This window comes from Ornithorhynchus anatinus, chromosome 11 (assembly GCF_004115215.2).
Source record: "Ornithorhynchus anatinus isolate Pmale09 chromosome 11, mOrnAna1.pri.v4, whole genome shotgun sequence".
Lineage (NCBI taxonomy): Eukaryota > Metazoa > Chordata > Mammalia > Monotremata > Ornithorhynchidae > Ornithorhynchus > Ornithorhynchus anatinus.
Window position 1 is genome coordinate 61,654,245 of NC_041738.1, and position 27,932 is coordinate 61,682,176.

Sequence of the window (27,932 nt, forward strand, 5' to 3'; positions counted from 1 at the left end):
TCTACGATGGGAATTGAAACCACGAGTGTACTGTCCCCTCCCAAGCGCACAGTAGGTGCTCAATAAATACCACCGGATGACTGACTGATGAGAGTGAATCGGCTGCCCAAGGCGGTGTGTAGATAGTGGAAGGAAACTGGTCCTGGAGGGGGAGGTTGGGGAGGAGGAGGGCGAGCTGGTGACGGAGTGAGAAGGAAATAGGGAAAAGGATCAGAGCAGAAGGGGCGTTTTCTGGAGAACCAATCCATCCATCCATCCATCGGTGGCATCTGCTGCACGCTTACTCTGTGCGGAGCACTGCGCTAATGTAGGAGGGTGGATATAAGAGAGAGCCTTTGGATCTGATCCCAGGGAAGCCTGGGGGTTGGAGAGGGGAGACAGAGTCAGTGGGGGTGGGGAGGGGCAGAAGCGAGGTGGGCCGGGATTCAGAAAGGAGTCCGAGGAGAGGATTTGGGAAACGGCAGGAATAAACGGGGGAGAGAGCTAGGGGTTGGCTGGGTCGACTGAGAGTTCTTTGAGGACAGGAAAAGGGAGTAAACGGGCGGAACTGGAAGGGGAGAGACAAGTTGGAGCGGGCCGGGGGAGAGATAAGTGCCGGGGCGACTATCCCCGAAGACGAGAAGTAGCAAGATCCCCCGGAGCCCCGAGCCCTGTACTAATACAAAATAATCAGGTTGGACACAGTCCCCCTGCCACACGGGACTTCCAGTCTTCCCTTCCTTGGCTTCGGTTTCCTCGGCTGGAAGAAGGGTATCATGACACCGGCCTCTCCCTGCCTCGCGGAGATGTCGGGAAGACAAAATGAGATAAGTGATGTGAAAGCGCTTTGGAAAAACGCCACAGAGATGCAACATTATTATATTCTCGTGATTATGGCACCTGGAAGATGAGATTCCTTCACAATCCTCCCAGAAATGTCGCTGCCCTATACTTCTAGGGTCTCGTTCCTCTCCGCCCCCCGATCCCCGCCTGAAGCGGAGGCTAAATCCTCTACTTACAAAGCTCATCCATTCTCACAGAGGCGGCACCGGCCAAGCCCCTCATCAAAGAGAGGGTCTCCGTCTCGCCTCAGCTCTTCAGTCGCTAAGGAAGCCGACGCCGCGCCTGGTCCGACCCCGAGGAAAAATCAGTACTGGATTTTGAAAATCGAGCGGTCCAACCCAGCGGCGGCCTCGTGGGAAGGGCCCGGGAGCCAGGAGACCCAGGTTGGAATCTCGGTTCTGCTGGGTGACTCCGGGCGAGTCGCTTCACCTCTCTGGGCCTAGGACTCCTCATCTCCTGTTCTCTCAGAACAGAAAACGCCTGTTCTCTCTCAGACCGTGAGCCCCACACACGGCTCCAACGCCAAACCGAACGCCCCAGCCCCGAAAACCAAAGTCCTGGACTCGGAGCCGTCCGATGTCACAGCTCATTCATTCGGACGTATTTACTGAGCGCTTACCGTGCGCAGAGCACTTTCCTAAGCAAGAGGAAAGTACAATTCAGCAACCGATCGGGACAATCCCTACCCACCCACGGGCTCACAGTCTAGAAATACAGCTGTAGTGGATGACGGGGCCGGGGGGGGGGGGGAACAGGTCAGCTGAAAACCAGACGGTCGCCAGGGTAACAGATCGGACAAATGGCCACCCCATCTGGGACCAGACTGTACGCTCTTTGAGGGCAGTTCTAACGTCCGTACTCTTTCACCGGCTCAGGACCGTGCTCTGCGCACAGGAGACTGCACGCTCTTTGAGGGCAGGGAGCCTGTCTACTAAGTCTCTGATCCCCTCCCAAGTACTCGGTACAGCGTCCTGCCCACATCAGGCGCTCCAATACCACCGACTGCCGAGCGATATGGGATTTAATCAGTGCCGTTTCCCAGTGGTATTTATTGGGCGCTTACTAGGGGCAGAGTGTTGTCCCGCGAGCACGATACAGCAGCCTCGGCAGGCACACGATCTGCCCGTAACAAACCTACGGTCTAGAGGGAGAGACGGACGTTAACGCGAAAAAGTCATTTAGAATATATGATTTACCGATCCCTACACAAGTGCCGTGGGGTTGGGGCGAGTAGCAAACGGCCAAAGGTCACGGCTCCGGGGGCGTCGAGGACGCGGACGGGAGAGCGAGCCGGGTACCTTGGGGTACCCTGTCTCCGGCGGCCCCGGCGGCCTCGTTTCGATCCCGGAGCTCAAAGGGTTTAGCTCGCGAACCAACGGCCACCTTCCCATCTCTCCAAATTCCCCAAATCTTGCCCAATGAAGTCTGGGGGGGGGGGGGGGGGTCGGTTTCCCTCCTCGTCCCACCCTCGCTGCCCCCCGCCATCTGAAGGAACGGTGACGGAGCAGCTATCCCCCTTACGGCCCACCTCCAGTCCTGTGGAACAAAGCCACCCTGGCCAATTTTGTTTTTACGCTATTTGTTAAGCGCTGTGTGCCGGGGACTGTATTAAGCGCTGGGGTAGACACTAGCTAATCGGGTGGGACACGGTCCACGTCCCCCACGGGGCTCACAGTCCCCATCCCCATTTTACAGAGGAGGGAACCGAGGCACGGAAAAGCGAAGCGATCTGCCCAAGGTCACGCGGAGGGGCGAGTGGCGGAGCTGGGATTAGGACCCAGATAATAATAATAACGTTGGCATTTGTTAAGCGCTTACTATGCGCAAAGCACTGTTCTAAGCTCTGGGGGGATACAAGGTGCTCAGGATGTCCCACCTGGGGCTCACAGTCTTCATCCCCCTTTTGCAGAGGAGGTAACGGAGGCCCAGAGAAGTGAAGTGACTCCCCCAAAGTCACACAGCCGACAGGCGGCAGAGCCGGGATTCGAACCCATGATCTCTGACTCCCCAGCCCGGGCTCTTTCCACTGAGCCCCGCTGCTTCTCAAGAGAAGAGGGCAATTTTAGAGGCTGGAAATGGCCAGAGGCGCTTTCTCTTGGGAGGCTGGGCAGCGAGGCCAGCAATCAACAGGTCGGAGGGGCCGGGGTCGGCGAGGACAATTTTCCTCCGGTCAATCAGGAGTATTTTTGGAGCACTCGCTGTGTGAAGAGCACTGTATTATGAGCTTGAGAGGGCAGGCAAGAAGGGAGAGGTGACCCACATGCCCGCTTGTCAGCTGTGTGACCTTGGGCAAGTCACTTCACTCCTCTGGGCCTCCGTTACCTCATCTGTAAAACGGGGATTAAAAGCGTGAGCCCCACGTGGGACAACCTGATCACCTTGTATCCCCCCAGCGCTTAGAACGGTGCTTTGCACACAGTGGGCGCTTAACAAACGCCACCATTATTATTAACTCCAGAGCAGCGGTTTTCCGCCCCCCTCCCACGGTGCTCTTTGAAACCGTGAGCCCCAGGTGGGACCACCCCATTCCCCCGTGTCTACCCCAGCGCTCAGAACAGTGCTCGGCACACAGTAAGCGCTGAACAAACACCAACGTGGTTATTATACTGTCTCCGCCCCGAGAAGAGGAAGCGTCCCGCGAACCCCAGCTCGTGGAACGGTTTTGGGGCGCGGGGAGATCCAGCTCGGGTGCCCGATCCCAAAACACAAGAGAAGAAACAGGCGGAGTAGTAACCGATCAATCGATCGTATTTATAGGCGCTTACTGCGTGCAGAGCGCTGTAATAATAACAGTGGTGGTACTTGTTAAGCGCTTACAATGTGCCGAGCACCGTTCTAAGCGCTGGGGGAGACACGGGGGAATGAGGTGGTCCCACCTGGGGCTCACGGTCTTCATCCCCATTTTCCAGAGGGGGGAACTGAGGCCCCGAGAAGTGAAGTGACTCGCCCAAAGTCACACAGCCGGCGAGCGGCCGAGCCGGGATTCGAACCCGTGACCTCTTGACTCCAAAGCCCGGGCTCTTTCCACCGAGCCGCGCCGCTTCGCTCCTCAACCGCCTGGGAGAGAGTAGAATCCAACAGAGTTGGTTGACGGGTTCCCTACCCGGAGGAGCTTCCGGGCTAGAGGACTAATCGAGTCTAGTAGGAGGGTATTTAGGAAACACCTACCGGGGGGGAAGGTACAGCCCGACGCGCCGGGAAAAAGGACGTGGAACGAGCTCATTTTCTGAGGCTCCCTCGGGAGCCGGGGTGATTTGTCCGCGGGAGCCTCTCGGCCCACGGCGTCGGAAGGCGAATCACGTCTGTCCATCGGGAGATCGCCGCCCGGCCCGGTGGACAGAGCGCACGGACCCGGCAGCCAGAAAGACCTGGATTCCAACCCCGGCTCGGCCGCCCGCCTGCCGTGTGACCTTGGCCAAGTCATTTCAGAGAAGCGGCGGGGCTCGGCGGAAGGAGCCCGGGCTGGGGAGGCAGAGGTCACGGGTTCGAATCCCCGCTCCGCCGCCTGTCAGCCGGGTGACCGGGGGCGAGTCGCTTCACTGGACCCCGGTTCCCTCATCTGGAAAATGGGGATGAGGACCGGGAGCCTCCCGTGGGACGACCCGATGACCCCCGGATCTCCCCCGGCGCTTAGAACGGTGCTCTGCACGTAGTAAGCGCTTAACACACACCAACATTATTATTATTATTATTATTATTATTTTCCTGATGAGCCCCCTGAGGCCCGGAGAAGCGAGGCGACCGGGCCGAGGTCACCGGGCTGCCGAGCGGCGGAGGGGGGGGGGATTCGAACCCGCCACCTGTGACTCCCCGGCCCGGGCTCTGGCCGGTGACGGCCTCGCTGCTTCTAAGAACAGGAGGATTTATTGAGCCCTTACTCTGCGCAGAGCACTGTACTGAGCACTCGGAATGGACGATTCGGCAACAGATAGAGACCATCCCTGCCCGACGATGGGCTCACGGCCCGTACTCTGTGCAGGGCACTGTGCTATGTGCAGAGCACTGTACTAAGCGCTCGGAATGGGCAATTCGGCAACAGAGACAGTCCCTGGCCACTGACGGCGCTTACACTGTGCGGAGCACTGTGCTATGTGCAGAGCGCTGTACTGAGCGCTCGGAATGGACAGCTGGGCGTCAGACAGAGACATCCCTGCGCAACGACGGGCTCACGGCGCTTGCCCTGCGCAGAGCACTGTACTGAGCGCTCGGAATGGACAATTCGGCAACAGAGAGAGACCATCCCTGCCCACTGATGGGCTGACGGCGCTTACTCTGTGCAGAGCACTGTACTGAGCGCTCGGAATGGCCAATGCGGCAACAAACTGAGACCATCCCTGCCCGACGACGGGCTCACGGCCCTTACTGTGTGCAGGACACTGTACTGAGCGCTCGGAACGGCCGACTGGGCAACAGACAGAGACGATCCCCGCCCAACGACGGGCTGCCGGCGCCTACTCCGTGCAGAGCGCCGCGCTCAGTGTGTGCGGGGCGGCGGGGGGAGGGGGCGTCCGGGCTGCACTCACCCATGGCGGGGGCGGCGACGGGGGGGGCGCGGGTCAAAGGTCACCTCCGCCGGCGGGGCGGCATCCCGGGCGCAGGCGCGGGCGCAGGCGCAGAAGCGGGCCTGGCGCCGCTCAGGGCCCCCGCCGCATCGTCCGCTGCGGCCTGGGCTCCGGCTGCGGCTCGGGCTCCGGCTCGGGCTCCGGCTCCGGCTGCGGGCTCCGGCTGCGGGTGGGGGTGGGGCGGGCCGCTGGGGCCTGGGCTGGGCGGGGCGGCCCCGCTACATCCCCGGCCCGGCCCGGCCCTCGGCCCTCGGCCCTCGGCCCTCGGCCCGTCCGGCCTTCAGCCCCTCCGCCTCACCGACGCTCCGAAAAACAAACCGCTCGTCGCGCAGTGTCCGCCCGTCGCTCACCGCCGCGCCCGCCAATCGGCGCGCTCCCTCCGCGGCGGGTCCCGCCCCCCCGCTCCGCGCCCGCCAATCGGAACCCTCCCTCCGCGACGGGCGGGCCCCGCCCCGTGAAATCCGCGCCCGCCAATCGACGCCCTCCTTCCCCGGCAGGCCCCGCCCCCCGAGATCGGCGCCCGCCAATCGGCGCCCCCTCCCGCGGCAGAGGGGCCCCGCCCCCCCTGCGCCCGCCAATGGCGGACGACCACTCTCCCTCCCGCTAATCGGGAATTCTTCCTCAGCGACCAGCCCCCACCCCGCCCCAGCGACCAATGGGAGACGAGGAGGCCGCGGGTACGGCCCCCTCCCCGGCCTCCGGCCACCCGATTGGCTGCCGAACGTGGCGGGGGCGGGGACACGCCACCCGATTGGCTGCCGAACGTGACGGGGGCGGGGACACGCCACCCGATTGGCTGCCGATCGCGGAGGGGGCGTGGCCGAACCACGGAGCCCCGCCCACCCCCGGGATCGGCCTCTCGAGGCCTGGGCCTGTCCGGGCCAATCAGCGGTTGAGGTCGGAGCCCCGCCCACCCCGGTCCTCCAGCCAACCACCAGCGGCGCGCGCCCGCTCTCCGTCGCCCCGCCCCCCTGCTGCAGCCCTGCCTCGTTGCTTACTTACTGAGCGCTCGCTGCGCGCGCAGGACTGTACTAGACGCTCGGCCAGGGCCGGGAGACTGTGCAGGGAGGATCCTGGTCCGCAAGGGGTTTGCATTTTCCCCCCCACGTGCCTCCCAACCCCCTTCGAACGGCGCTGGTTGCCTCCTCCCCACCTGCTGCGGCTTGGGGACTCATTCCATCATTCAGGCCTATTTATTGAGCGCTTACCGGGGTGCAGAGCACTGTGCTGAGCGCTTGCACAGCCCAGTTCGGCGACAGATAGAGACCATCCCTGCCCAACGACCGGGCTCGCAGTCCAAAAGGGGGAGCCGGACGGCAAAACCAAACAAGTAGGCATCCGTACTAAAAATAAAATTGTGGTCTTTGTTAAGCGCTTACTCTGTGCAGAGCACTGTTCTGAGCGCCGGGGTAGATACAAGGTGATCAGTTGGTCCCACGTGGGGGTTCACGGTTTTCATCCCCATTTGACAGATGAGCTCACTGAGGCCCAGAGAAGTGAAGCAGCGTGGCTCAGTGGAAAGAGGTCATGAGGTCATGAGTTCGACCCCCGACGCTGCCGCTTGTCAGCTGTGTGACCGTGGGCGAGTCACTGCTCTGGGCCTCAGTTCCCTCATCTGGAAAATGGGGATGAAGACCGGGAGCCTCCCGCGGGACCGCCCGATGACCCCGGATCTCCCCCCGGCGCTTAGAACGGTGCTCTGCACAGAGTAAGCGCTTAACGGATACCAACATTATCAAGCGACTTGCCCAAGGTCACCCAGCTGACAGGCGGCGGAGCGGGGATTAGAACCCGTGATCTCTGACTCCCAAGCCCGCGCTCTTTCCACTGAGCCACGCTGCTTCTCAACTATTAAACTATTATTGCTATTAAAACAGATAAATAGAATCATGGATCTATACCCATCATTAATAAATAGAGTAATGAATAGCTACAGAAGCCCCCAGCAACAGGAAGGGAGGGATGGAGAGGGAGCCCCCTTTTCCTCTGCTCCTCCCCCTCAGCACTGGGCTCACTTGGATAGATTATTTATGACCCTATTTATTTTGTTAACGTTAATGAGAAGATAAATAGGCTTCTGTTTATCGTGATTATGTCGTTTTTGTCCGTCAGCCTCCCCCGGTTAGACTGCGAGCCCATCACCGGGCCGGGATTGTCTCTGTCTGTTGCCGAAGTGTCCATTCCGAGCGCTTAGCACAGTGTTCTGCACCTAATAAGCGCTCAATAAATGCTAATGGATGAATGAAAGGAATGCCTAGTGGTACTCTGACGCTCAGGACATGGCATTCCCAGGTGAGAGAGTAGAGGCCCTATCATGCTGGCCCTAGGAAATAAGAATTGTGGTATTTGTTAAATGCGTACTATGTGCCAAGAACTGTACTAAGCACTGGGGTGGGTATTCAATTCAATTCAATAGTATTTACTGAGCGCTTACTATGTGCAGAGCACTGTACTAAGCGCTTGGGATGAACAAGTCGGCAACAGATAGAGACGGTCCCTGCCGTTCGACGGGCTCACGGTCTAATCGGGTAGACAATAATAGTAATAATGTTGGTATTCGTTAGGCGCTTACTATGTGCAGAGCGCTGTTCTAAGCGCTGGGGTAGACACAGGGCAATCAGGTTGTCCCACGTGGGGCTCACGGTCTTCATCCCCATTTTACAGATGAGGTCACTGAGGCCCAGAGAAGTGAAGTGACTTAATAATAATAATGTTGGTATTCGTTAAGCGCTTACTATGTGCCGAGCGCTGTTCTAAGCGCTGGGGCAGACCCAGGGGAATCAGGATGTCCCACGTGGGGCTCACGGTCTTCATCCCCATTTTACAGATGAGGTCACTGAGGCCTCAGAGAAGTGAAGTGATTTGCCCACAGTCACACAGCTGACAAGTGGCAGAGCTGGGATTCGAACTCATGACCTCTGACTCCAAAGCCCGTGCTCTTTCCACTGAGACTTGCCCACACAGCTGACAAGGGGCACAGCGGGGATTCGAACCCATGACCCCTGACTCCCAAGCCCGGGCTCTTGCCACCGAGCCGCGCTGCTTCTCGGGTCCCACGTGGGGCTCAGGGTCCAAGTAGTAGGAAGAACGGGAATCGAATCCCTCCTTTTGCCGATGAGGGAACTGAGGCGCGGAGAAGTTAAGTGATTTACACAGCAGGTGAGCAGTGGAGCTGGGATCTATTACTCTATTTTATTAACGATGTGCATGTATCTATAATTCTGTTTATTTTGATGGTATCGATGCCTAGCTACTTGTCTGGTTCTGTGTCTGTCTCCCCGTTCTAGACCGTGAGCCCGTCGTTGGGGAGGGATCGTCTCTATCTGTTGCCGAATTGTGCTTTCCAAGCGCTCAGTACAGTGCTCTGCACACAGTAAGCGCTCGATAAATACGACTGAATGAAGGAATGAACCCAGGTCCCCTCACTGCCACGCCCAGTCTCTTTCCATTAATAATAATAATAATAATATTGGTATTCGTTAAGCGCTTACTATGTGCAGAGCACTGTTCTAAGCCCTGGGGTAATCAGCTCGTCCCACATGAGGCTCGCGGTCTTCATCCCCATTTTCCAGATGAGGTCACTGAGGCCCAGAGAAGTGAAGTGACTCGCCCACAGTCACACAGCTGACAAAGGGCAGAGCTGGGATTCGAACCCAGCACCTCCGACTCCCAGGCCCGGGCTCTTTCCACTGGGCCCCGCTGCTTCTCTATAAACACACCGAGGCCCCCAGCCAGCTTCGCTCCCGCTTCTTCCTACAGAGTTGTGAGGTGATTAGATTTCAGTGAACCCTGGGGCATTAACAGAGAGCCACTATGTATTTTTAATAAAATATTCTTAATTCAACTGAGAGTCACCTGCGGGCATATTTTTATTACCGTATTTATTTTGTTAAGGAGGTGTACATCCCCTCGATTCTATTTATTGCTACCGTTTCTCTCCGTCTCCCCCGATTAGACCGTAAGCCCGTCCGCGGGCAGGAATCGTCCCTATCTGTTGCCGAACTGTCCGTTCCAGGCGCTTAGCACAGTGCTCTGCACCTAGTAAGCGCTCGATAAATACTATCGAATGAATTCTTTTTGCTTGACAAGCCCGCCGGTTGTCACCGCGTCACCCGGATTGGTGGCTTAGGAGAGGCCTCTGGACCGTAATAATAATAATAATAATAATGTTGGTATTTGTTAAGCGCTTACTATGTGCAGAGCACCGTTCTAAGCGCTAGGGTAGACACAGGGGAATCAGGTCGTCCCACGTGGGGCTCACAGTCTTCATCCCCATTTTACCGATGAGGGAACCGAGGCACAGAGAAGTTAAGTGACTCGCCCACAGTCACACAGCTGACAAGTGGCAGAGCTGGGATTTGAACTCATGACCCCTGACTCCAAAGCCCATGCTCTTTCCACTGCACCATGCTGCTTCCTTACCCCCACGAGCTCACGACCGTAAGCTCGTGGGGGTAAGGACTATGTCAGGAGCTTGCGGTCTAGAGGGGGAGAGAGGCATTAATATAAAGAAATCATTTATAATATATAATTAAAGATGTGTACTTAAGTGCTGTGGGCTGAGGGTGGGGCGAATATCGACCGCGCAAAGGTCACAGGTGCACAGATGAGGCGAGAAGCAGCGCGGCTCAGTGGCAAGAGCCCGGGCTCGGAAGTCAGAGGTCACGGGTTCGGATCCCCCCTCTGCCCCTTGTCGGCTGTGTGACCGCGGGCGAGTCGCTTCACTTCTCTGGGCCCCGGTTCCCTCATCTGCCAAATGGGGATGAAGACCGCGAGCCTCACGTGGGACGACCCGACGACCCCGTATCTCCCCCGGGCGCTTAGAACGGTGCTGTGCCCATAGGAAGCGCTTAACAGATACCGACATTATAATTATTAGGAGGGAGGAGCCAGGGGAAAAGAGGGCCTAATCGGAGAGACCTGTGGGAGATGTCACCTTAATAATGCTTTGCAGGTGGAGAGAGTGGTGGTCTGGCGTTTATGGAGAGGGAGGGAGTCAATAATAATAATATAATGTTGGTATTTGTTAAGCGCTTACTATGTGCCAAGCACTGTTCTAAGCGCTGGGGTAGACCCAGGCTCAGGAGGATGCGGAAAAGGGGTCGGCGGCGGCGAGGTAGACGAGCTCGGGCCACGGTGAGTGAGCTGACGTGAGCGCAGCCGAGCGTGCGGGCCGGGCCGGACTAGGAGATGAGTAATAACCATAATAACGTCGGTATTTGTTAAGCGCTCACCCTGTGCCGAGCGCTGTTCTAAGCGCTGGGGGAGATACGGGGTCAGCGGGTCGTCCCCCGGGAGGCTCCCGGTCTTCATCCCCATTTGACAGATGAGGGAACCGAGGCACCGAGAAGGGAAGCGACTCGCCCGCGGTCACACAGCTGACAGGGGGCAGAGCTGGGATTCGAACCCGTGACCTCCGGCTCCCGAGCCCGGGCTCTTGCCACTGAGCCGCGGAGTAAGGTGAGGTGGGGGGGGGGGGGAGGCGCCCAGCTGATTGAGTTTCCAAATCCCCATGGTTTGCCGGGTAGTCAGCTGTGTGACTTTGGGCAAGTCACTTCACTTCTCGGTGCCTCAGTTCCCTCATCTGTAAAATGGGGATGAAGACTGTGAGCCCCACGTGGGACAACCAGATTCCCCTGTGTCTACCCCAGCGCTTAGAACAGTGCTCGGCACATAGTAAGCGCTTAACAGATACCAACATTATTATTAGTTTATCAGCGCCATTAAACCACAGGACAGATAGTCCATCCTCCTTTTTCCCCCCCCCAAACAGACTCACCCCTCCCACCCCATACATGCAGAATTTGGCCAAAGGAAAACTGTGGCTTGGAGAGTCAGCTCAGAGCACCTAATAATAACAATAATACTAATGAGGGCATTTGTTAAGCGCTTACTATGTGCCGAGCACTGTTCTAAGCGCTGGGGGGGGGGATACAAGGTGATCAGAAGCAGCACGGCTCGGTGGAGAGAGCCCGAGCTTGGGCGTCGGGGGTCGTGGCTACGAATCCCGGCTCTGCCACTCGTCAGCCGGGTGACCGCGGGCGAGTCACTTCACTTCTCTGGGCCTCGGTTCCCTCATCTGCAAAATGGGGATGAAGACCGGGAGCCCCACGTGGGACGACCCGATGACCCCGTATCTCCCCCGGCGCTTAGAACGGTGCTCGGCACATAGTAAGCGCCTAACAAATACCAACATTAGATAGCTGCTCAGATCTTCCTCTGTTTTAGAGAAGTGGCGTGGCTCAGCGGAAAGAGCACGGGCTAGGGAGTCAGAGGTCATGGGTTCGAATCCTGGCTCCGCTCCTTGTCAGCTGGGTGACTTTGGGCAAGTCACTTCACTTCTCTGGGCCTCAGTGACCTCATCTGTAAAATGGGGATGAAGACCGCGAGCTCCACGTGGGGCAACCTGATCATCTTGTATCCCCCCCGGCGCTTAGATCAGGGCTTTGCACAGAGTAAGCGCTTAACAAATGCCGTCATTATTATCAGGTTGTCCCACGTGGGGCTCACAGTCTTCATCCCCATTTGACTGATGAGGTCACTGAGGCCCAGAGAAGTGAAGTGACTCGCCCACAGTCACACAGCTGACAAACGGCAGAACGGCGATTAGAACCCATGACCTCTGACTCCCAAGCCCGGGCTCTTTCTGCTGAGCCATGCTGCACATAGGACTCAAACACATGGCTTTTAACATCAAATAGGAGGGGACAGCTAATAATGTTGGTATTTGTTAAGCGCTTACCATGTGCAGAGCACCGTTCTAAGCGCTGGGGGAGATACGGGGTCATCGGGTTGTCCCACGTGGGGCTCCCGGTCTTCATCCCCATTTTGCAGATGAGGGAACCGAGGCCCAGAGAAGTGAAGTGACTCGCCCACGGTCACACAGCTGACGAGTGGCAGAGCCGGAATTCGAACTCGTGACCTCTGACTCCCAAGCCCAGCCTCTTTCCGGTAAGCCACGCTGTTTCTCTGACAGCTGAACCTTACTAGTTCGCGGTCTTTAGCTTTCCTTGTCTGAGGACAGATTTCTCCTCTTTCCTATCCTTTCCCGAGGCGGGGGGGGGGGTGGTCAAGACACCTCTTTTTTTTTTAAAAAAAAAAAAATTAAATGGTATTTATTAAGCGTTTACTATGTGTCTGCTGGGGCGGGTACAAGTCAATCGGGTCGGAAACGGTCCCTGTCCCTCATGGGGCTCGATCTTAACAGGCCGGAGGACAGGCATCGGATCGGCATTTCGCAGCTGGCGAAACTGGGGCGCAGCGAAGTGACTTGCCCGAGGTCACACGGCAGATAAGTGGCGGGGTGAGGATTAGAACCCAGGTCCTCTGGCTCCCCGGCCCAGGCTTTACCCGCTAGGTCCCGCTTGTCTTATAAAGGTAACTCTGGAGAGGCCGTAGAAGACGACATCAGACCCCGGGCGCCTCTTCGCGGCCTCCGGCCTCGGCCTCTCTCCCGAGCGTTTCGGGTTAGAAGCAGCCACGCTGTCGTTTAAACAGTTGCCGGGGAGCTGCGGAGGGTCCCCACCTCTGCAGTCCGGCAAGGAGGTTGCGGGGTTGTTGAACGCCACCACAGGGCGAGGTGGAGCTGTTTCCACTAGCGTCCGTCGGTCGGTCGATCGTGTTTATTGAGCGCTCGCCCACCGTGTGCAGAGCGCCGTAGTAAGCGCTTGGGAGAGGACAGTGTAATAGACCAGACCTATTCCCCGCCCCCAGGGAGCTGACAGTCTAGAGAAGACAGACTCTAATATAAACAAACTATGCGTCTATACTCCATGCCGACTTGTTCATCCCAAGCGCTTAGTACAGTGCTCTGCACATAGTAAGCGCTCAATAAATACTATTGACTTGACTACGCAAGCGCTGGGGGGCTGGGAGGAGGGATTCATTCATTCATCCGTCGTATTTATTGAGCGCTGACGGTGTGCAGAGCACTGTACTGAGCGCTTGGGAGGGTAGAGTACAACAATAAACGGTGACACCCCCTGCCCACAACGGGCTCACAGTCTAGAGAAGCAGGGTGGCTCGGTGGAAAGAGCCCGGGCTTGGGAGTCAGAGGTCACGGGTTCTGATCCCGGCTCCGCCGCTCGTCAGCTGGGTGACTGACTGTGGGCAAGTCGCTTCACTTCTCTGGGCCTCAGTGACCTCGTCCGGAAAATGGGGATGAAGACCGGGAGCCCCACGTGGGACAATCCGATCCCCTTGTGTCTACCCCAGCGCTTAGAACAGTGCTTGGCACATAGTAAGCGCTTAACAAATGCCAACATTATTATTATTATTATTCTTCTTCTCTGTGCCTCAGTGACCTCATCTGGAAAATGGGGATGAAGACCGTGAGCCCCACGTGGGACAACCTCATTACCTTGTATCTACCCCAGCGCTTAGAACAGTGCCTGGCACAGAGTAAGCGCTTAACAAACACCGTCATTATTATTGTTATTCGAGTCGGGGAGACAGACATCAATACAGGTAAGTACATGAGTGCTTTGGGGCTGTGAGGGGAGAAGAGCAAAGGGATAAATTGAGGGATAAATTAGAGAAGCAGCGTGGCTCAGTGGAAAGAGCACGGGCTTGGGAGTCAGAGGTCATGAGTTCGAATCCCGGCTCTGCCGCTTGGCAGCTGTGTGACTGTGGGCAAGTCACTTAACTTCTCTGGGCCTCGGTTCCCGCGTCTGTAAAATGGGGATCAACTGTGAGCCTCACGTGGGACAACCCGATTCCCCCGTGTCTCCCCCAGCGCTTAGAACGGCGCATGGCACATAGTAAGCGCTTAACAAATACCAACGTTATTATTATTATTAATAAATCAAACTGCAGATTTGTACACAGTCGTTCGGGGGCTGGGAAGAGCAAAGGGAGCAAGTCAGGGCGACGCAGAAGGGAGCGGGAGACGAGGACAAGCGGGGCCGAGTCCGGGAAGGCCTCTTGGAGGAGACGGCTTCGAAGCGGGGGAGAGACGTCGTCTGTGGGATTAGAGGAGGGAGGGCCCTCCGGGCCAGAGGCGGGACGTGGACGGGAGGCCGGCGGATAGATGGGATCGGGGGACGGTGACTAAGTTGGCGTTAGAGGAGCGAAGTGTCCTGGCCGGGTTGTAGCAGGAGAGCAGCGACGTGAGGTCGGAGGGGGCCGAGGTGATGGAGTGTTTTAAAACAAGTGGTAAGGGGGTCCCTTGTTTGGCGTGGAGGTGGATGGGCAATCCCTGGAGGAGCGAGGAGACGTGGGCCGAACGTCGTCGTAGAAAAATGATCCGGGCAGCAGAGTGAAGAAGAAGAAGAATAAGGTTGGTATCTGTTAAGTGCTTACTATATGCAGAGCACTGCTCTAAGCGCTGGGGGAGATCCAGGGTCATCAGGTGGTCCCACGTGAGGCTCACAGTCTTCGTCCCCATTTTCCAGATGAGGCAACGGAGGCCCAGAGAAGCGAAGTGACTTGCCCACGGTCGCGCAGCTGACAAGTGGCAGAGGGGGGATTCGCACCCGTGACCTCTGACTCCCCAGCCCGGGCTCTTTCCACCGAGTCACGCTGCTATGGTGCTGCGGTGGTGCTGTCTAAGGGATGGGGAAGCCGGGGGAAGAACAGGTATCTACTGAGCGCTCATGAGCGTGATCGCCACGCCAAACGTCGGGGTGGGGTCGAGGCGATCAGAACCGGACCCGGTCCACGTCCCACGCGGAGCTCGCGGTCTCGGAGGGAGAAAGGGTATCGCGTTCCCGTTTTACAGATGAGGAAGCCGAGCCCCCGAGGAGGTGAAGCGACTTGCCCGTCACCCAAGCTGATGCTAACTTTCTCACTGCGCCTCGGTCTCTCCCGCGTCGCCGCCGACTCCCGGCCCCCGTCCTGCCCCTGACCCGGAACGCCCTCCCTCCTCAAATCCCACACGATGACTCTCCCTCCCTTCAGAGCCTTAAAGAAGGCCCATCTCCTCCGGGAGGCCTTCCCAATCCCCCTTTTCCTCTTCTCCCACACCCTTCTGCGTCACCCTCACTCCCTCTATACTTCCCCGCCTCCCCGCCCTTGTGTACGTATTTATATTAATGTCCGTCTCCCCCCCCCCCCCGACTCTAGACTGCAGGCTCGTTGTGGGCAGGGAGTGTGCCCGTTGTTGTATCGTACTCTCCCGAGCGCTTAGTCCCGGGCTCTGCACCCGGTAAGCGCTCCATAAATACGACTGAATGAATCCAAGCAGACCAGAGGCAGCGCCGAAACCGGACCGTGGGTCTTCCGCCGACCGGCTCGGTGCCGTTTTTACTAGGCCACGCTGCCTCGCTTCACGTTGGGTGATCGTATTTAGTGTTAATGAAAGGAAGCTTTCAAGAGAACGTAAATCCAAGGTGGTTCACTTTAGTTATCCAAACTATGGGCAGGGAACCCGTCCACCATCTCGGTTGTGACTGTACTCTCCCGGGCACTTAGTACAGCGTTCTGCACGGTGAACGATCGATCAATACGATCGATTGATGTTCAAGTCTAACGCCGTCAGAAAAACTGAACACGAAGCTCACCCTGGCTCTTTGGTTACCTTGGACAGATATGCCCCCCATTTTCTCCAATTGCCCATTTTTATTTCCTGTTATCCGAGCTGTCTTGATTCAGATGCATAATATTTTTTAAGGACACACTGAATGCTCAGCACCGTAGTGAGGCTTTGGGAGAGAATGATCTAGCTAGTGCAGGGGACTCGTCTCCCCGCTCTGTTGGATTCTGCTCTCCCGATCGCTTAGTTCGGTGCTCTGTACCCAGTAGGTGTTCAATAAATACCACTGATTGGGACATCATCCCTGCCCCCAAGGAGTCTACAGTCTTCTAGGGGCAGAGCGCTGTACTGAGCGCTTGAGAGGGCAGTCGAGACAGCAGAGACGATCCTGCCCTCAAGGGGCGTCCGGTGTAGCCGGGGAGGGACGAACCGGAGGTACAGCTGGCAAACTGGGTGGGAGCGGGGGGCGAGCCGAGGTGCACCGCAGGCGGGGCAGAGTTGTGCCCCCGGGCAGAGGGAGGAATGGCTGTCGCTGACTGGCGCAGCCCAGCCTGGAGACCCCGACGGACGACGGGTAGCCTCCTGTAGGTTCCCGCTAATTCTGGTACGAGCCTGGCCAAACCTCCAAATGATCCCCGTTTCTCATGGGAAAATATCATTTCTCATGGTGTTTATTAAGTTATTTGCCCAAAACCTTCAATTAAAAACCATGCATCCCTATTGGACTAATTTTACGGGGGCGTGACCGCCGGACGGGGCCGGTGACCGCATCAGCGCTGGGAGGGAAACGCTCTCTGCGGGCCGCTGATCCGAGCCCTTCGCCCCGGGGCTCGGCCGGCCGGACCTCCGCCTCCCGGCCGGCGGCAGGCCGGGTGTCTCGGGTTCGGGGCCGAGCAGGACCCCACGAGAGGGAGAGGCCGAGGTCCGGGTGGGGAGAGCTGGGCCGGGCAGGGGGCCGCAGCCGTCTGCTGGGACGTCCGGCCGCAGGGCGCCCCGGGCCGGGCCGCGGATGGGCCGATGGTCCCGCGCCGACCGTGGCCCACCGACACGGCTGTTTCTGGTGCTGCTGCCTGGCGTCGGGCTCAGTAGCCCTCCTCGCCCCGCGCGGCCTCGGGAGAGGCCGGGGAGACCGCCTCGGCGGCCCAGGAACCACAGCGCCTGAGGTCTCGGCCCGGCCTCGGGCTGCCCGAGCGGGGCGGGGGACGGACGCGGCGGCCCCCTCCCTCCCGCCGGGCTACTCGATGTTGTCGAAGACCCGGATGACGTCCTCGTAGCCGCTGAGCGCCTCGATGAGCCGGGCCGCCGTCTCCAGGTCTCGGCCGGCCAGCTGCACCGCCGTGTGGGGGATGAACTCCAGGGAGCAGGCCACGGGGCACAGGCCCAGATCGGCCAGCCGCCGTCTCACTCGATGCAGCGAGGGCACGTCGCAGATGAACTGGACGGGGGTGGGAGGAAGGGGAGAAGGGAGTTGGGGGCCGGGGGGTTGCCTGTAGCACCCGGGGCCCGACGGACCCGCTCGGCCGAGGCTCGGTCAATGATGATGACGATAATTACGGATTTGTTACGGGCTTCCTAGGTGCCAAGCACTTTTCTAAGCGCTGAGGTAGACACACGCTCATCGGTGTCTTCCCAATCTACCAATCCCCATTTTCCAGATGAGGTCACTGAGGCACAGAGAAGTTAAGTGGCTTGCCCAAGGTCACACAGCAGACAAGTGGAGGAGCCGGGATCAGAACCCACGTCCCCTGACTCCCAAGCCCGGGCTCTTTCCAACCGAGCCACGCTGCTTCTCTTTATCGATCAAGCGAATCAGCAAACCACTTCCTTCGGTCCCAAGGACTGGCCTTCCAGAGGGTTGGCCTGGCCAGCCGGGAGTCCCCGGGCCCGGGCCCTGAGCCGCGTGGTCTGCTGGGCACCCGGCCCTGACCGGGCTCTCCCTTTCGGGGCCGCTAGCCCGGCCCTGAGGCTCCCAGCCGGCCGTCCTCCTGTGGGCTCCGGCCCTGGGCCTTTGATAAGAAGCGGCGTGGCTCGGTGGCAAGAGCCCGGGCTTGGGAGTCGGAGGTCATGGGTTCGAATCCCGGCTCTGCCGCCTGTCAGCCGTGTGACTCTGGGCGAGTCGCTTCACTTCTCTGGGCCTCAGTGACCTCATCTGGAAAACGGGACCGAAGACCGTGCGCCTCACGGGGGACAACCCAGCCGGCCGGCGCTTAGAACAGTGCTGTGCGCACAGTAAGCGCTTAACAAATACCAAAATTATTCTTATAAGTGAAGAACTCCCAAGGATCAGGGGGCCGGGGGCTCGAGGGGACTCCGCCTCCCTCCCGTCCTCCCCGGCTTCAACGGCGGCGGCGGCAGGGGCTTCCCCCCAGGCCCCCGCACCCAGGCCTCCCGGCGGATGACTGCCTGGCCCCCTGCCTGCCCCGCTCCGCTCCGCTCCAGGCCTCGGCCCGCGGGGCCGCACCCGCTCCGAACCCCGGGATCCCCGGCTCGTCCCGACCCCCCCGGAGCGCCCGCGGGGCTCCCGTGGCGCCGCGCGACGGGGGCGGACTCACCTGGAAGCGGTCGCGGCCCTCGTCGTCCTCGGCCTCCCTCACGTCCTCGGCGCCCGCCTCGATGGCCAGCTCCAGGGCTCGTTCCAGGTTCACGCTCCTCTTCTCCCGGTCCTCCAGCCCCACCGCAATCACCCCCTTCTTGTCGAAGGCGTGGCGCGCCCCGTCCGCCATCAACCCCCTGGGTTGCGTCCGGGGAGGCAGAGGGGGATGAGGACGGGCCGGGGAGGGGGGCCCCCCGGCTGGCCGGCACCAACCGCCCCCACGGGGGTCCTTCCCGAGGGGCACCGGGGAGCCGGCCGCCCCGTCCCCGGGGCCGGGGTACGGGAGGGAGGGTGGCTCCCGGGCTCCCTTCCGGAAACACCCGCCCGCGGGAGGACGGGCCAGGCCCCGGCCCCGCAAACGGGGGCTTTGCCAGGGTCGCCGTGCGGCTCGGTGGCAAGCGCACGGAACCGTAAGCTCGTTGTGGGCGGGGAACGTGTCTATCTGTTGCCGACCTGTCCATTCCAAGCGCTCAGTACAGTGCCCTGCACATAGTAAGCGCTCAACAAATACTACTGAATGAACGAGCGCCACACCGTCGTCTCCCACGGTACTCGGTAAGCGCTCAATAAATACGATTTACCGACGGGAAGTCGGGAGACCCCCGGCTCACCGTGTGACCTAGGACACGTCGCTTAATCCCCCTCAGTTTCCTCATCTGTAAAATGGGGATAAAATACTATCTTCCCTCCCTCTGATATTAACAGTCGTGGTATCTGTTACCAACGTGCTGAGGGTCGGAGTCCCGTGTGGGGCAGAGACCGGGCCTGACCTCACGGTCCCGTCGTCTAGCCCAACCCTCGGCGTGGTGCTCAGCCCGTAATCGATGCTTAATCAAAATCAAAATAATACGGGTATTTGTTAAATCCTACGTGGCAAGCAACGTTCTAAGCGGACCGTCCCTGTCCCCCTTGGGGCTCACAGTCGATCCCCATTTTCCAGACGAGGGAACTGAGGCCCGGAGAAGTCAAGTGACTCACCCAAGGTCACACGCTAGGCAAGTGGTGGAGCCGGGATTGGAACCCAGGTCCTTCTGACTCCCAGGCCCGGGCTCTGTCCGCTAGGACACGCCGATTCTCGCCATTCTCACCCCGACGTTCCTCAACGCTCCGGGAGGTTCCGGAGCCCGGGACGGGGCGGACGTCCGGGGCAGGGTGAGGGGCAGGAGAGCAAAGGGTGGGGTGGCGGGGCCGGGTGCGGGCGGCGGGTCTCCTCTCCCCGCCTCCCCTTCCCCATCGGCTGAGTGGTGAGGAGCCATAGTGAGCTTTGAGCTCTTGATTCTTCTTTTCGTTCACAAAAGCAGGCCAAGCTGACAGCTGTGGTCCAACTCTGGGCTTGGACTCACAGGATCACTTGTTCCTCGGGCGTGAGGGAGCAAGAAGGGGGCAGGGGTCTCCCCACGCCGGCCCTCCCAAGCCCCCCGTCACCCCCGGCCTCCCCGCACCGACCCGTTCTTGCTCAGGATCTGTTTGAGGTGGGCGTGGCACTTCTGGCTGTTGCTGGAAAGGGCCTCGATGAGCAGGGAGGAGCCGCCTGGGCCGCGGCCTTCGAACAGCAAATACGCGTCCTTGTCTTTCTGCAACACAGGCCCCGCGCAGCCCACTGCCCACCTGGCCCCAGGCCGCAGGGCCGGGGTCCCCCCCCTCCCATCGCGGGTTCAGGCCCCCCCCTCGTCTCCCGCGGTGACGCCAACCCCCCGGAGGCTGCAGGGAAGGCTCCCGTTGTCCCCCGAGCGGACCCGGTCGGTCGGGGTCGCAGGGGACATCACGCCCCGGGCAGCCCCAACCGGCCCCCCGGCACCAAGACAGTGCCAACCGGCCGGCTTTCCCGGGGGGCTCGAGGGAAAACTCCTGCTCGGGAGAGACAGAGTGCAAGTTAGAGTCCCTCCCGGGCCAGAAATTTAGCGGTTGGGCCAGGACTGACGAGGATGGGAAAGGAAGGCAGGCCTCTCCTCGTGGGGGGCCGGGCGGGCAGCCCGGTTGCCCGTGGGAGGCGGGGAGCGGTAGTCCCGGCGGGCTGGGGGACGGCGGCGCATCTGCAGACCCGCCACGCGAGAGCAGAACGTGGCGATCGCATCGGGCTCGCAGCCGGGCTAGCGGCACCCGGGCACCGTCGTCCAGAACGGGCAGAGCGCGCGAGCGGTCCGAGGGTCGCCCACCCTCGCCTGGAGTCGGCTCGGACCCACTGATCCAGTAGACCAGGCCTCTGGGGGTTGGGAGGTGCCCCGGCGCTCAGAAGGGCCGACTGGGGAGTTGGGGGACCCGGCGGGGGGAGGTGAGGTTAGCCAGGGAAGGCCTCCCGGAGGAGGTGGGGCGGCAGGCGGGCTTTGAAGACGGGGAGAGCCGTCGTCCGGCCGAGGCACCCTCAGCGGGAGGAGGCGCGGGGGCCGGGAGGGAGAAACATCCCTCGTCCTGCCCCTCAAGGGCAGGGACGGTGTCTATTACCAATAATAATAACCGTGGTATTCGTTAACCGCTTACAGTGTGACAAGCACTGTTTGAAGCGTTGGGGTGGATTAATAATGTTGGTATTTGTTAAGCGCTTACTACGTGCCGAGCACCGTTCTAAGCGCTGGGGGAGACACGGGGTCATCGGGTCGTCCCACGTGGGGCTCACAGTCTTCATCCCCCTTTTATAGATGAGGGAACCGAGGCACCGAGAAGTGAAGCGACCTGCCCACAGTCACACAGCTGACAAGTGGGGGTGAAGCCTGGGAGCCTCCCGTGGGCCAACCCGATGACCCTGTATCTCCCTCAGCGCTGAGAACAGTGCTCTGCACCTAGGAAGCGCTTAACAAATACCGACATTATTATTACTATTAAAATGGGAAGGAAGACTGCGAGCCCCACGTGGGACAGCCCGATGACCTTGGATCTGCCCCAGCGCTTAGTAAAGTGCCTGGCACTTGGTAGGCGCTTAACAGAGACCGTTACGGAAAAAGAAAGTAGGTACTTAATAAATGCCATCGCTTGGCTGAATTGAGTCTGGAGGCTGGGGAGTGATTCCCCTTCTGCCCCTGCAGGCTGACTCCCCTCCCTGGGCTGCCCACCCTGGGGGTGCCCCCTCCCCGCCCCCTCAGCTGGCACTAAGGACCCCCCCCCCCTTACCCAATCCCTTTTGCTGGCACCGAGGCCCCCCCCCCCCCCCCGCCCCCCAGAGACCTGCCCCCTCCCCCAAACCTCCGCCCAGAGAGAAGCCGCCACGGGGACGCACCACATTCTTCAGCGCGGTCTCAATCGTCGACTTGGGCATGTTCTTGCTCCGGCATATTTCCAGGAGGTTTGCCAGGCTTGGGTTGAACTCGGGTTTGGGCCCCCCCTCTGCGTGGAGAGACAGAGTTGGGTCACCGAGGGAGGTCCGGTCGATCGATCGATCGGAGCCCTGCACTAAGGGCTCGGAGAGTACAAACTGGAGAAGCAGCGTGGCTCGGTGGCAAGAGCCCGGGCTTGGGAGTCGGAGGTCACGGGTTCGAATCCCAGCTCTGCCCTGTGTCGGCTGTGTGACCGTGGACGAGTCGCTTCACATCTCTGACCCTCAGTGACCTCATCTGGAAAATGGGCATGAAGACCGGGAGCCTCACGCGGGACGACCCGATGACCCCGTAGCTCCCCCGGCGCTTAGAACGGTGCTCGGCACATAGTGAGCGCTTAACAGATACCGACGTTACTATTACAAACCAGCGGGATCAGCAGGCGCGTCCCCTGGCCTGGACCAGCTTTGCGGTCTCGAGGCGGAGACGGACATTAGAAGGCGACACAGAACCGGGTCTCGGCAGCTCTCTGACCCTCAGAGACCCCCGGTCCAGCTCCGCTCCTGCGGGTGACCTTCTCTCGGCCCCCTTGACCCTCCGCTCCCCGGCTCCATCCCTTCACCTCAGCCACTCCTCAGGCAGAAGGGCCCCGGGGAGAAACGTCCCAGCGCGCTGACCCCATTTGTCCGTCTGCCCCCCTTCCCGCTCCCCCCACTCCCGCCGCCCCAGCACCTTCGAGCCTCCGTCGGTGCTGTGGCGGCTCAAGGGGGCTAAGACACCACCCGCCGGCCGGCCCACTCCCTTCCCCCTTCCACCGTGATGTGAACGAACAATCCCGACAGGCCCGCGAGGGCAGACGCGAGCCCCCAGGCGCTCACGGGCCTCGGTCCCCGCTGAGCTGGGTTTAGAGGGCTCTGGGCTGACTGCGCGTGGCTCAGTGGAAAGAGCCTGGGCTTCGGAGTCAGAGGTCGTGGGTTCGACTCCCGGCTCTGCCACTCGTCAGCTGAGTGACCGTGGGCGGGTCACTTCACTTCTCTGGGCCTCAGTCACCTCATCTGTAAAATGGGGATTAACCGTGAGCCTCACGTGGGACGACCCGATGACCCTGTATCTCCCCCAGCGCTTAGAACGGTGGTCTGCACACAGTGAGCGCTTAACAAATAATAATAATGTTGGTATTTGTTAAGCGCTTACTGTGTGCAGAGCACCGTTCTAAGCGCTGGGGGAGATACAGGGGAATCGGGTTGTCCCACGTGGGGCTCACACACTTTTAATCCCCATTTTACAGATGAGGGAACCGAGGCACGGAGAAGTGAAGTGACTCGCCCACAGTCACCCAGCTGACGAGTGGCAGAGCCGGGAGTCGAACTCACGACCTCTGACTCCGAAGCCCAGGTTCTTTCCACTGAGCCACGCTGCTTCTCTTCTCAATACCAACATGATTATTATTTAACCCTTTCTTTCTCACAAGGCTGGGTGGGAGAGGGGGCGGACAGGGAGGAAGGGGGCCTGGTCTAAATCTGGCACAGTCATGGGGTCGGGGGGGAATGGTCTAGGGTCCAGACTTCAGACTGCCAAGTCTGGGGAGCCCAGGCCTCCCTTCTTTCCCCCGCTCCCCGGCTCCACCTTCCGCGTCCTGGGCTGGGAACGTATCTACCGACTCTGTTGTGTCGCAGTCTCCCAGACGCTCAGTACGGTGCTCTGCGCGCAGTAAGCGCTCAATAAATACGACTGATGGATTCCTCCTGCTCAGGCCCCGGGAGGCCCGGGAGGGTGGCGAGCCCAGCCCCTGAGAAATGGAACAAGACATCAAGGGGGAGGGGAGGCAACGAGGGTCCTGCCCGGGATTTCCGGCCCGTGGGAGGACCCAGGAGGGCCTTTCCCCGGCAGCCCAGAACCCACCAGGGGCAAACTCCGCCTCCTAAGTAAAGGGAAGGCAGCGTTTCTGGCAGCCCATTGAGGGAAACGGGACAGGCGCAGAGGGGCAAATAATTAGAGAAGCACGGCCTAACGGATAGAGCACAGGCCTGGGAGTCAGAAGGACCTGGGTTCTAATCCGGGCTCTGCCACTTGTTTGCTGTGTGACCTCAGGCAAGTCCCTTCACTTCCCTCATCTGTAAAATGGGGATTGAGACTGAGCCCCCATGGGGGACAGGGACTGAATCTGATCCCTGGCCCAGGTCCTCCCGCCGTCCCGGAACGCCCTCCCTCCTCGCCTCCGCCGAAAACACTCCCTTCCCCTCTTCAAAGCCCTTCTGAGGGCTCACCTCCTCCGAGAGGCCTTCCCACGCTGAGCTTCCCCTTTTCCCCGTGCTCCCCCTTCACCCCCCTCAGCTAAGCCCCCTTTCCCTCTGCTGCTCCACCTCCCCCTCCCCCTCCCCTCAGCACTCTGCTCATTTGGATAGATTTATATCACCCTATTTATTTTGTCAATGAGGTGTCCATCCCCTCGATTCTATTTATCGTGATTTGTCTTGTTTTTGTCTGTCTGCCTCCCCCGATTAGACTGTCAGCCCATCAGTGGGCAGGGATTGTCGATATCTGTTGCCGAACTGTCCATTCCAAGCGCTTAGTACAGTGCTCTGCACCTAGTAAGCGCTCATTAAATACTAATGAATGAAAATGAATGAATGATCCGATCTGCCTGTGTCCACCCCGGCGCTTAGTACGGTGATGGACACATAAGCAGCGCTTAACAAATACCACAGTTGTTATTATTACATGCCAAGGGTCTATGCCACATCGTACTTTTTGGGGATCATCCGGAACCCACTTCTACAAAGGAAAAGGCAGGGAGCAGCTGGGCCAAAGACACAGAAGAACATAATAACGTTGGTATCTGTTAAGCGCTTACTATGTGCGGGGCACTGTTCTAAGCGCTGGGGTAGATACAGGGTAATCAGGGTGTCCCATGTGAGGCTCCCAGGCTTCATCCCCATTTTCCAGATGAGGGAACTGAGGCCCAGAGAAGTGAAATGACTTGCCCACGGTCACCCAGCTGACCAGTGGCAGATCCGGGAATCGAACCCATGATCTCGGACTCCCAAGCCCGGGCTCTTGCCACTGAGCCACGCCGCTTCTCAGTGCCCACAGGAGGCTGAGCCTCGGGGTCTCCCCTTCCCCTCGCCCTCCCCGCCGTCCCCTGGGCCCCCGGCCGGTCGCGCGCCTCTCTCACCTTTGACGGCGTATCTGATCATCAGCGCGAGTTTGGAGAACACCCGGCTTTTGGCCTCGTCCTTCGGGCCCTTGATGTGCCGGACCTTGGACCACTTGTTGTGCCCGGCCGAGGCCGCGGCGGACAGGTGGAGGGTCCGGGCCCGGGGGGGCCCGGCGGCTCGGAGCCAGAGGGGCCGGGCTGAGGGGGACGACCCCCGGCCGGGCTCCGCCAGGACCAGGGCCCAGCGGGCGGCTGCTCTCCTCAGGGCCACGATGGCGGCCATGGCTCGGGGCCCCTGCGATTAACACCCAGATCGACGTCTGAGGTCCGATCCCGGGGGCAGCCCCTTCCCACCTGCCCCCCGCCCCTTATGAGAAGCGCCGTGCCTCAGTGGAAAGAGCCCGGGCTTGGGAGTCAAAGGTCATGAGGTCAAAGCCCCCCCCCCCCCCATTGGGATTAAGACTGTGAGCCCCACGTGGGGCAAGGGACTGTATCCACCCCAGCGCTTAGAACGGTGCCTGGCACATAGTAAGCGCTTAATAAATACATTATTCTTATTCTCTGCGCTCGTTTCCTCCACTATAAAATAGAGAAGCGGCATGGCTCGGTGGAAAGAGCCCGGGTTGGGGAGTCAGAGGTCATGGGTTCTAATCCCGACTCAGCCGCTCGTCAGCCGTGTGACTTTGGGCGAGTCACGTCACTCAATAATAATAATAATAATGTTGGCATTTGTTAAGCGCTTACTATGTGCAGAGCACTGTTCTAAGCGCTGGGGTAGGCACAGGGGAATCAGGTTGCCCCACTTGGGGCTCACAGTCTTAACCCCCATTTTATAGATGAGGTAACTGAGGCACAGGGAAGTTAAGTGACTTGCCCACAGTCACACACCTGACAAGTGGCAGAGCTGGGATTCGAACCCATGACCTCTGACTCCAAAGCCCATGCTCCTTCCACTGAGCCACGCTGCTTCTCCTAAGCACTTCTCTGGGCCTCAGTTGCCTCATCTGGAAAATGGGGATGAATAATAACAATAACGTTGGTATTAGTTAAGCGCTTACCACGTGCCAAGCACCGTTCTAAGCGCTGGGGGAGATACAAGGTAATGAGGTTGTCCCACGTGGGGCTCACCGTCTTTAATCCCCATTTTCCAGATGAGGTCACAGAAGGGAAGCGGGCTGCCCCAGGTCACACCCAGCAGACAAGCGGCGGAGGCGGGATTAGAACCCACGACCTCTGACTCCCCAGCCCGGGCGCTTTCCACTGAGCCACGCTGCTGTCCCAAAGATTGCGGGCCCCACACGGCACCCCCTGATGACCTTGTAGCTCCCCCGGCGCTTAGAAGAGTGCTCGGCTGAGTAAGAGCTTAACGAATAGCATCAGTAGAAGCAGCGTGGCTCAGTGGAAAGAGCCAGGGCTTCGGAGTCACAGGTCATGGGTTCTAATCCCGGGTTCCGCCACCCGTCAGCTGTGTGACTTTGGACAGGTCACTTCACCTCTCTGGGCCTCAGTCACCTCATCTGGAAAATGGGGAGGAAGCCTGGGAGCCCCACGGGGGACCACCTGATTGCTCTGTATCTCCCCCAGCTTTTAGAAGAGCGCTTGGCACAGAGCGAGCGCTTAACAGAGAAGCGGCGTGGCTCGGTGGAAAGAACCCGGGCTTGGGGGTCGGAAGTAACGGGTTCGAACCCCGGCTTCACCGCTTGTCAGCTGTGTGACTGTGGGCGAGTCACTTCACTTCTCGGTGCCTCAGTTGCCTCATCTGTAAAAATGGGGATTAAAGCTGTGAGCCCCACTTGGGACAACCCGATGACCCTGTATCTCCCCCAGCGCTTAGAACAGCGCTCTGCACATAGTAAGCGCTTAACAAATACCAACATTATTATTATTATGATTGTCAGCTGTGTGTCTCTGGGCAAATCACTTCACTTCTCTGGGCCTCAGGGACCTCAACTGGAAAATGGGGGTGAAGACCGGGAGCCTTGGGTGGGACATTCTGATGACCCTGGATCTCCCCCCAGCGCTTAGAACAGTGCTCTGCGCATAGGAAGCGCTTAACAAATACCAACATTATTATTATTAGAACAGTGCTCTGCACATCGTAAGCGTTTAACAAATACCAACATTATTATTACTATTGTCAGCTGGGTGACTGTGGGCAAGTCACTTCACTTCTCTGTGCCTCAGTTCCCTCATCTGTAAAATGGGAACGAAGACTGTGAGCCTCACGTGGGACAACCCGATGACCCTGGATCTCCCCCGGCGCTTACAACAGCGCTCTGCACCTAGTAAGCGCTTAACAGACACCAACATTATTATTACTGTTGTCAGGTGGGTGACTGGGGGCGAATCGCTTCACTTCCCTGGGCCTCGGGGACCCCAACTGGAAAATGGGGATGAAGACCGGGCGCCTCACGGGGGCCAACCTGTCTCCCCCGGCGCTTAGCGCAGTGCTCTGCACAGAGGAAGCTGCTGCTTAACTACTAGCAGCAGGCTTATGGTGAAATGCGGTGCTGGTTACAGGGCCCGGGTCCGGCCGGGGCCCCTCCCCGCGCCCCCCCGGCGGCTCCGCACCTCTCCCCGGGGTCCGGGGGTCCCGAAGTCCGGGGGTCCGGGGGAGGAGCGGGCCTGTCCCCGCCGCCTCGCACCGCCCACACTTCCTCTTCGCCTGTTCCGGCGGCCGACGAGGCCCGGGCCTTCCTTCCCTTCCCTCCCTCCTTCCTTCCTTCCCCTTCGAGGGCGGAGCCAACCGAGGCCCCGAAAACGGCCGGCCTCCCTGCGGAGAGCCAGTCCTGCCCGACCGCCGGGCCTGCCCTTGGTCGGCATTATCATGTCGGTCTTTGTAAGCGCTTACTACGTGCACAGCACCGCTCTAAGCGCTGGGGGACACACAGGGGCGTCAGGGTGTCCCACTTAAGGCTCCCGGTCTTCATCCCCGTTTTCCAGAGGAGGGAACTGAGGCACAGAGAAGTAATGATAATGTTGGCATTTGTTAAGCGCTTACTAGGTGCACGGCACTGTTCTAAACGCCGGGGGGGGGGGGGGGTACAGGGGCATCAGGGTGTCCCACTTAAGGCTCCCG

The 27,932-nt window shown here is 59.6% G+C and overlaps 2 protein-coding genes across 2 annotated transcripts in view; both read right to left on the bottom strand.

Moving 5' to 3' along the window:
• The window catches only part of MAP3K3 (mitogen-activated protein kinase kinase kinase 3), a 33,541-nt gene extending 28,105 nt beyond the window's left edge, over positions 1–5,436 (bottom strand). The window contains exon 1 of the mRNA XM_029075573.2: positions 5,346–5,436. Within this exon, the coding sequence (XP_028931406.1) occupies positions 5,346–5,349 (4 nt within the window). The 5' untranslated portion in view covers positions 5,350–5,436. The remainder of the gene's footprint in view (positions 1–5,345) is intronic.
• Positions 5,437–15,921: 10,485 nt separating this feature from the next.
• LOC100080567 (translational activator of cytochrome c oxidase 1) lies at positions 15,922–27,582 on the bottom strand. Its single transcript, XM_029076176.2, has 6 exons — positions 27,425–27,582; positions 24,872–25,148; positions 21,660–21,766; positions 19,895–20,022; positions 18,408–18,585; positions 15,922–17,290 (listed from the first exon to the last, which is right to left on the bottom strand). The coding sequence occupies exons 2-6, from the start codon at positions 25,134–25,136 to the stop codon at positions 17,090–17,092; spliced, it is 879 nt and encodes a 292-aa protein (XP_028932009.1). The 5' UTR covers positions 25,137–25,148; positions 27,425–27,582; the 3' UTR covers positions 15,922–17,089.
• Between the last annotated feature and the right edge of the window lie 350 nt (positions 27,583–27,932).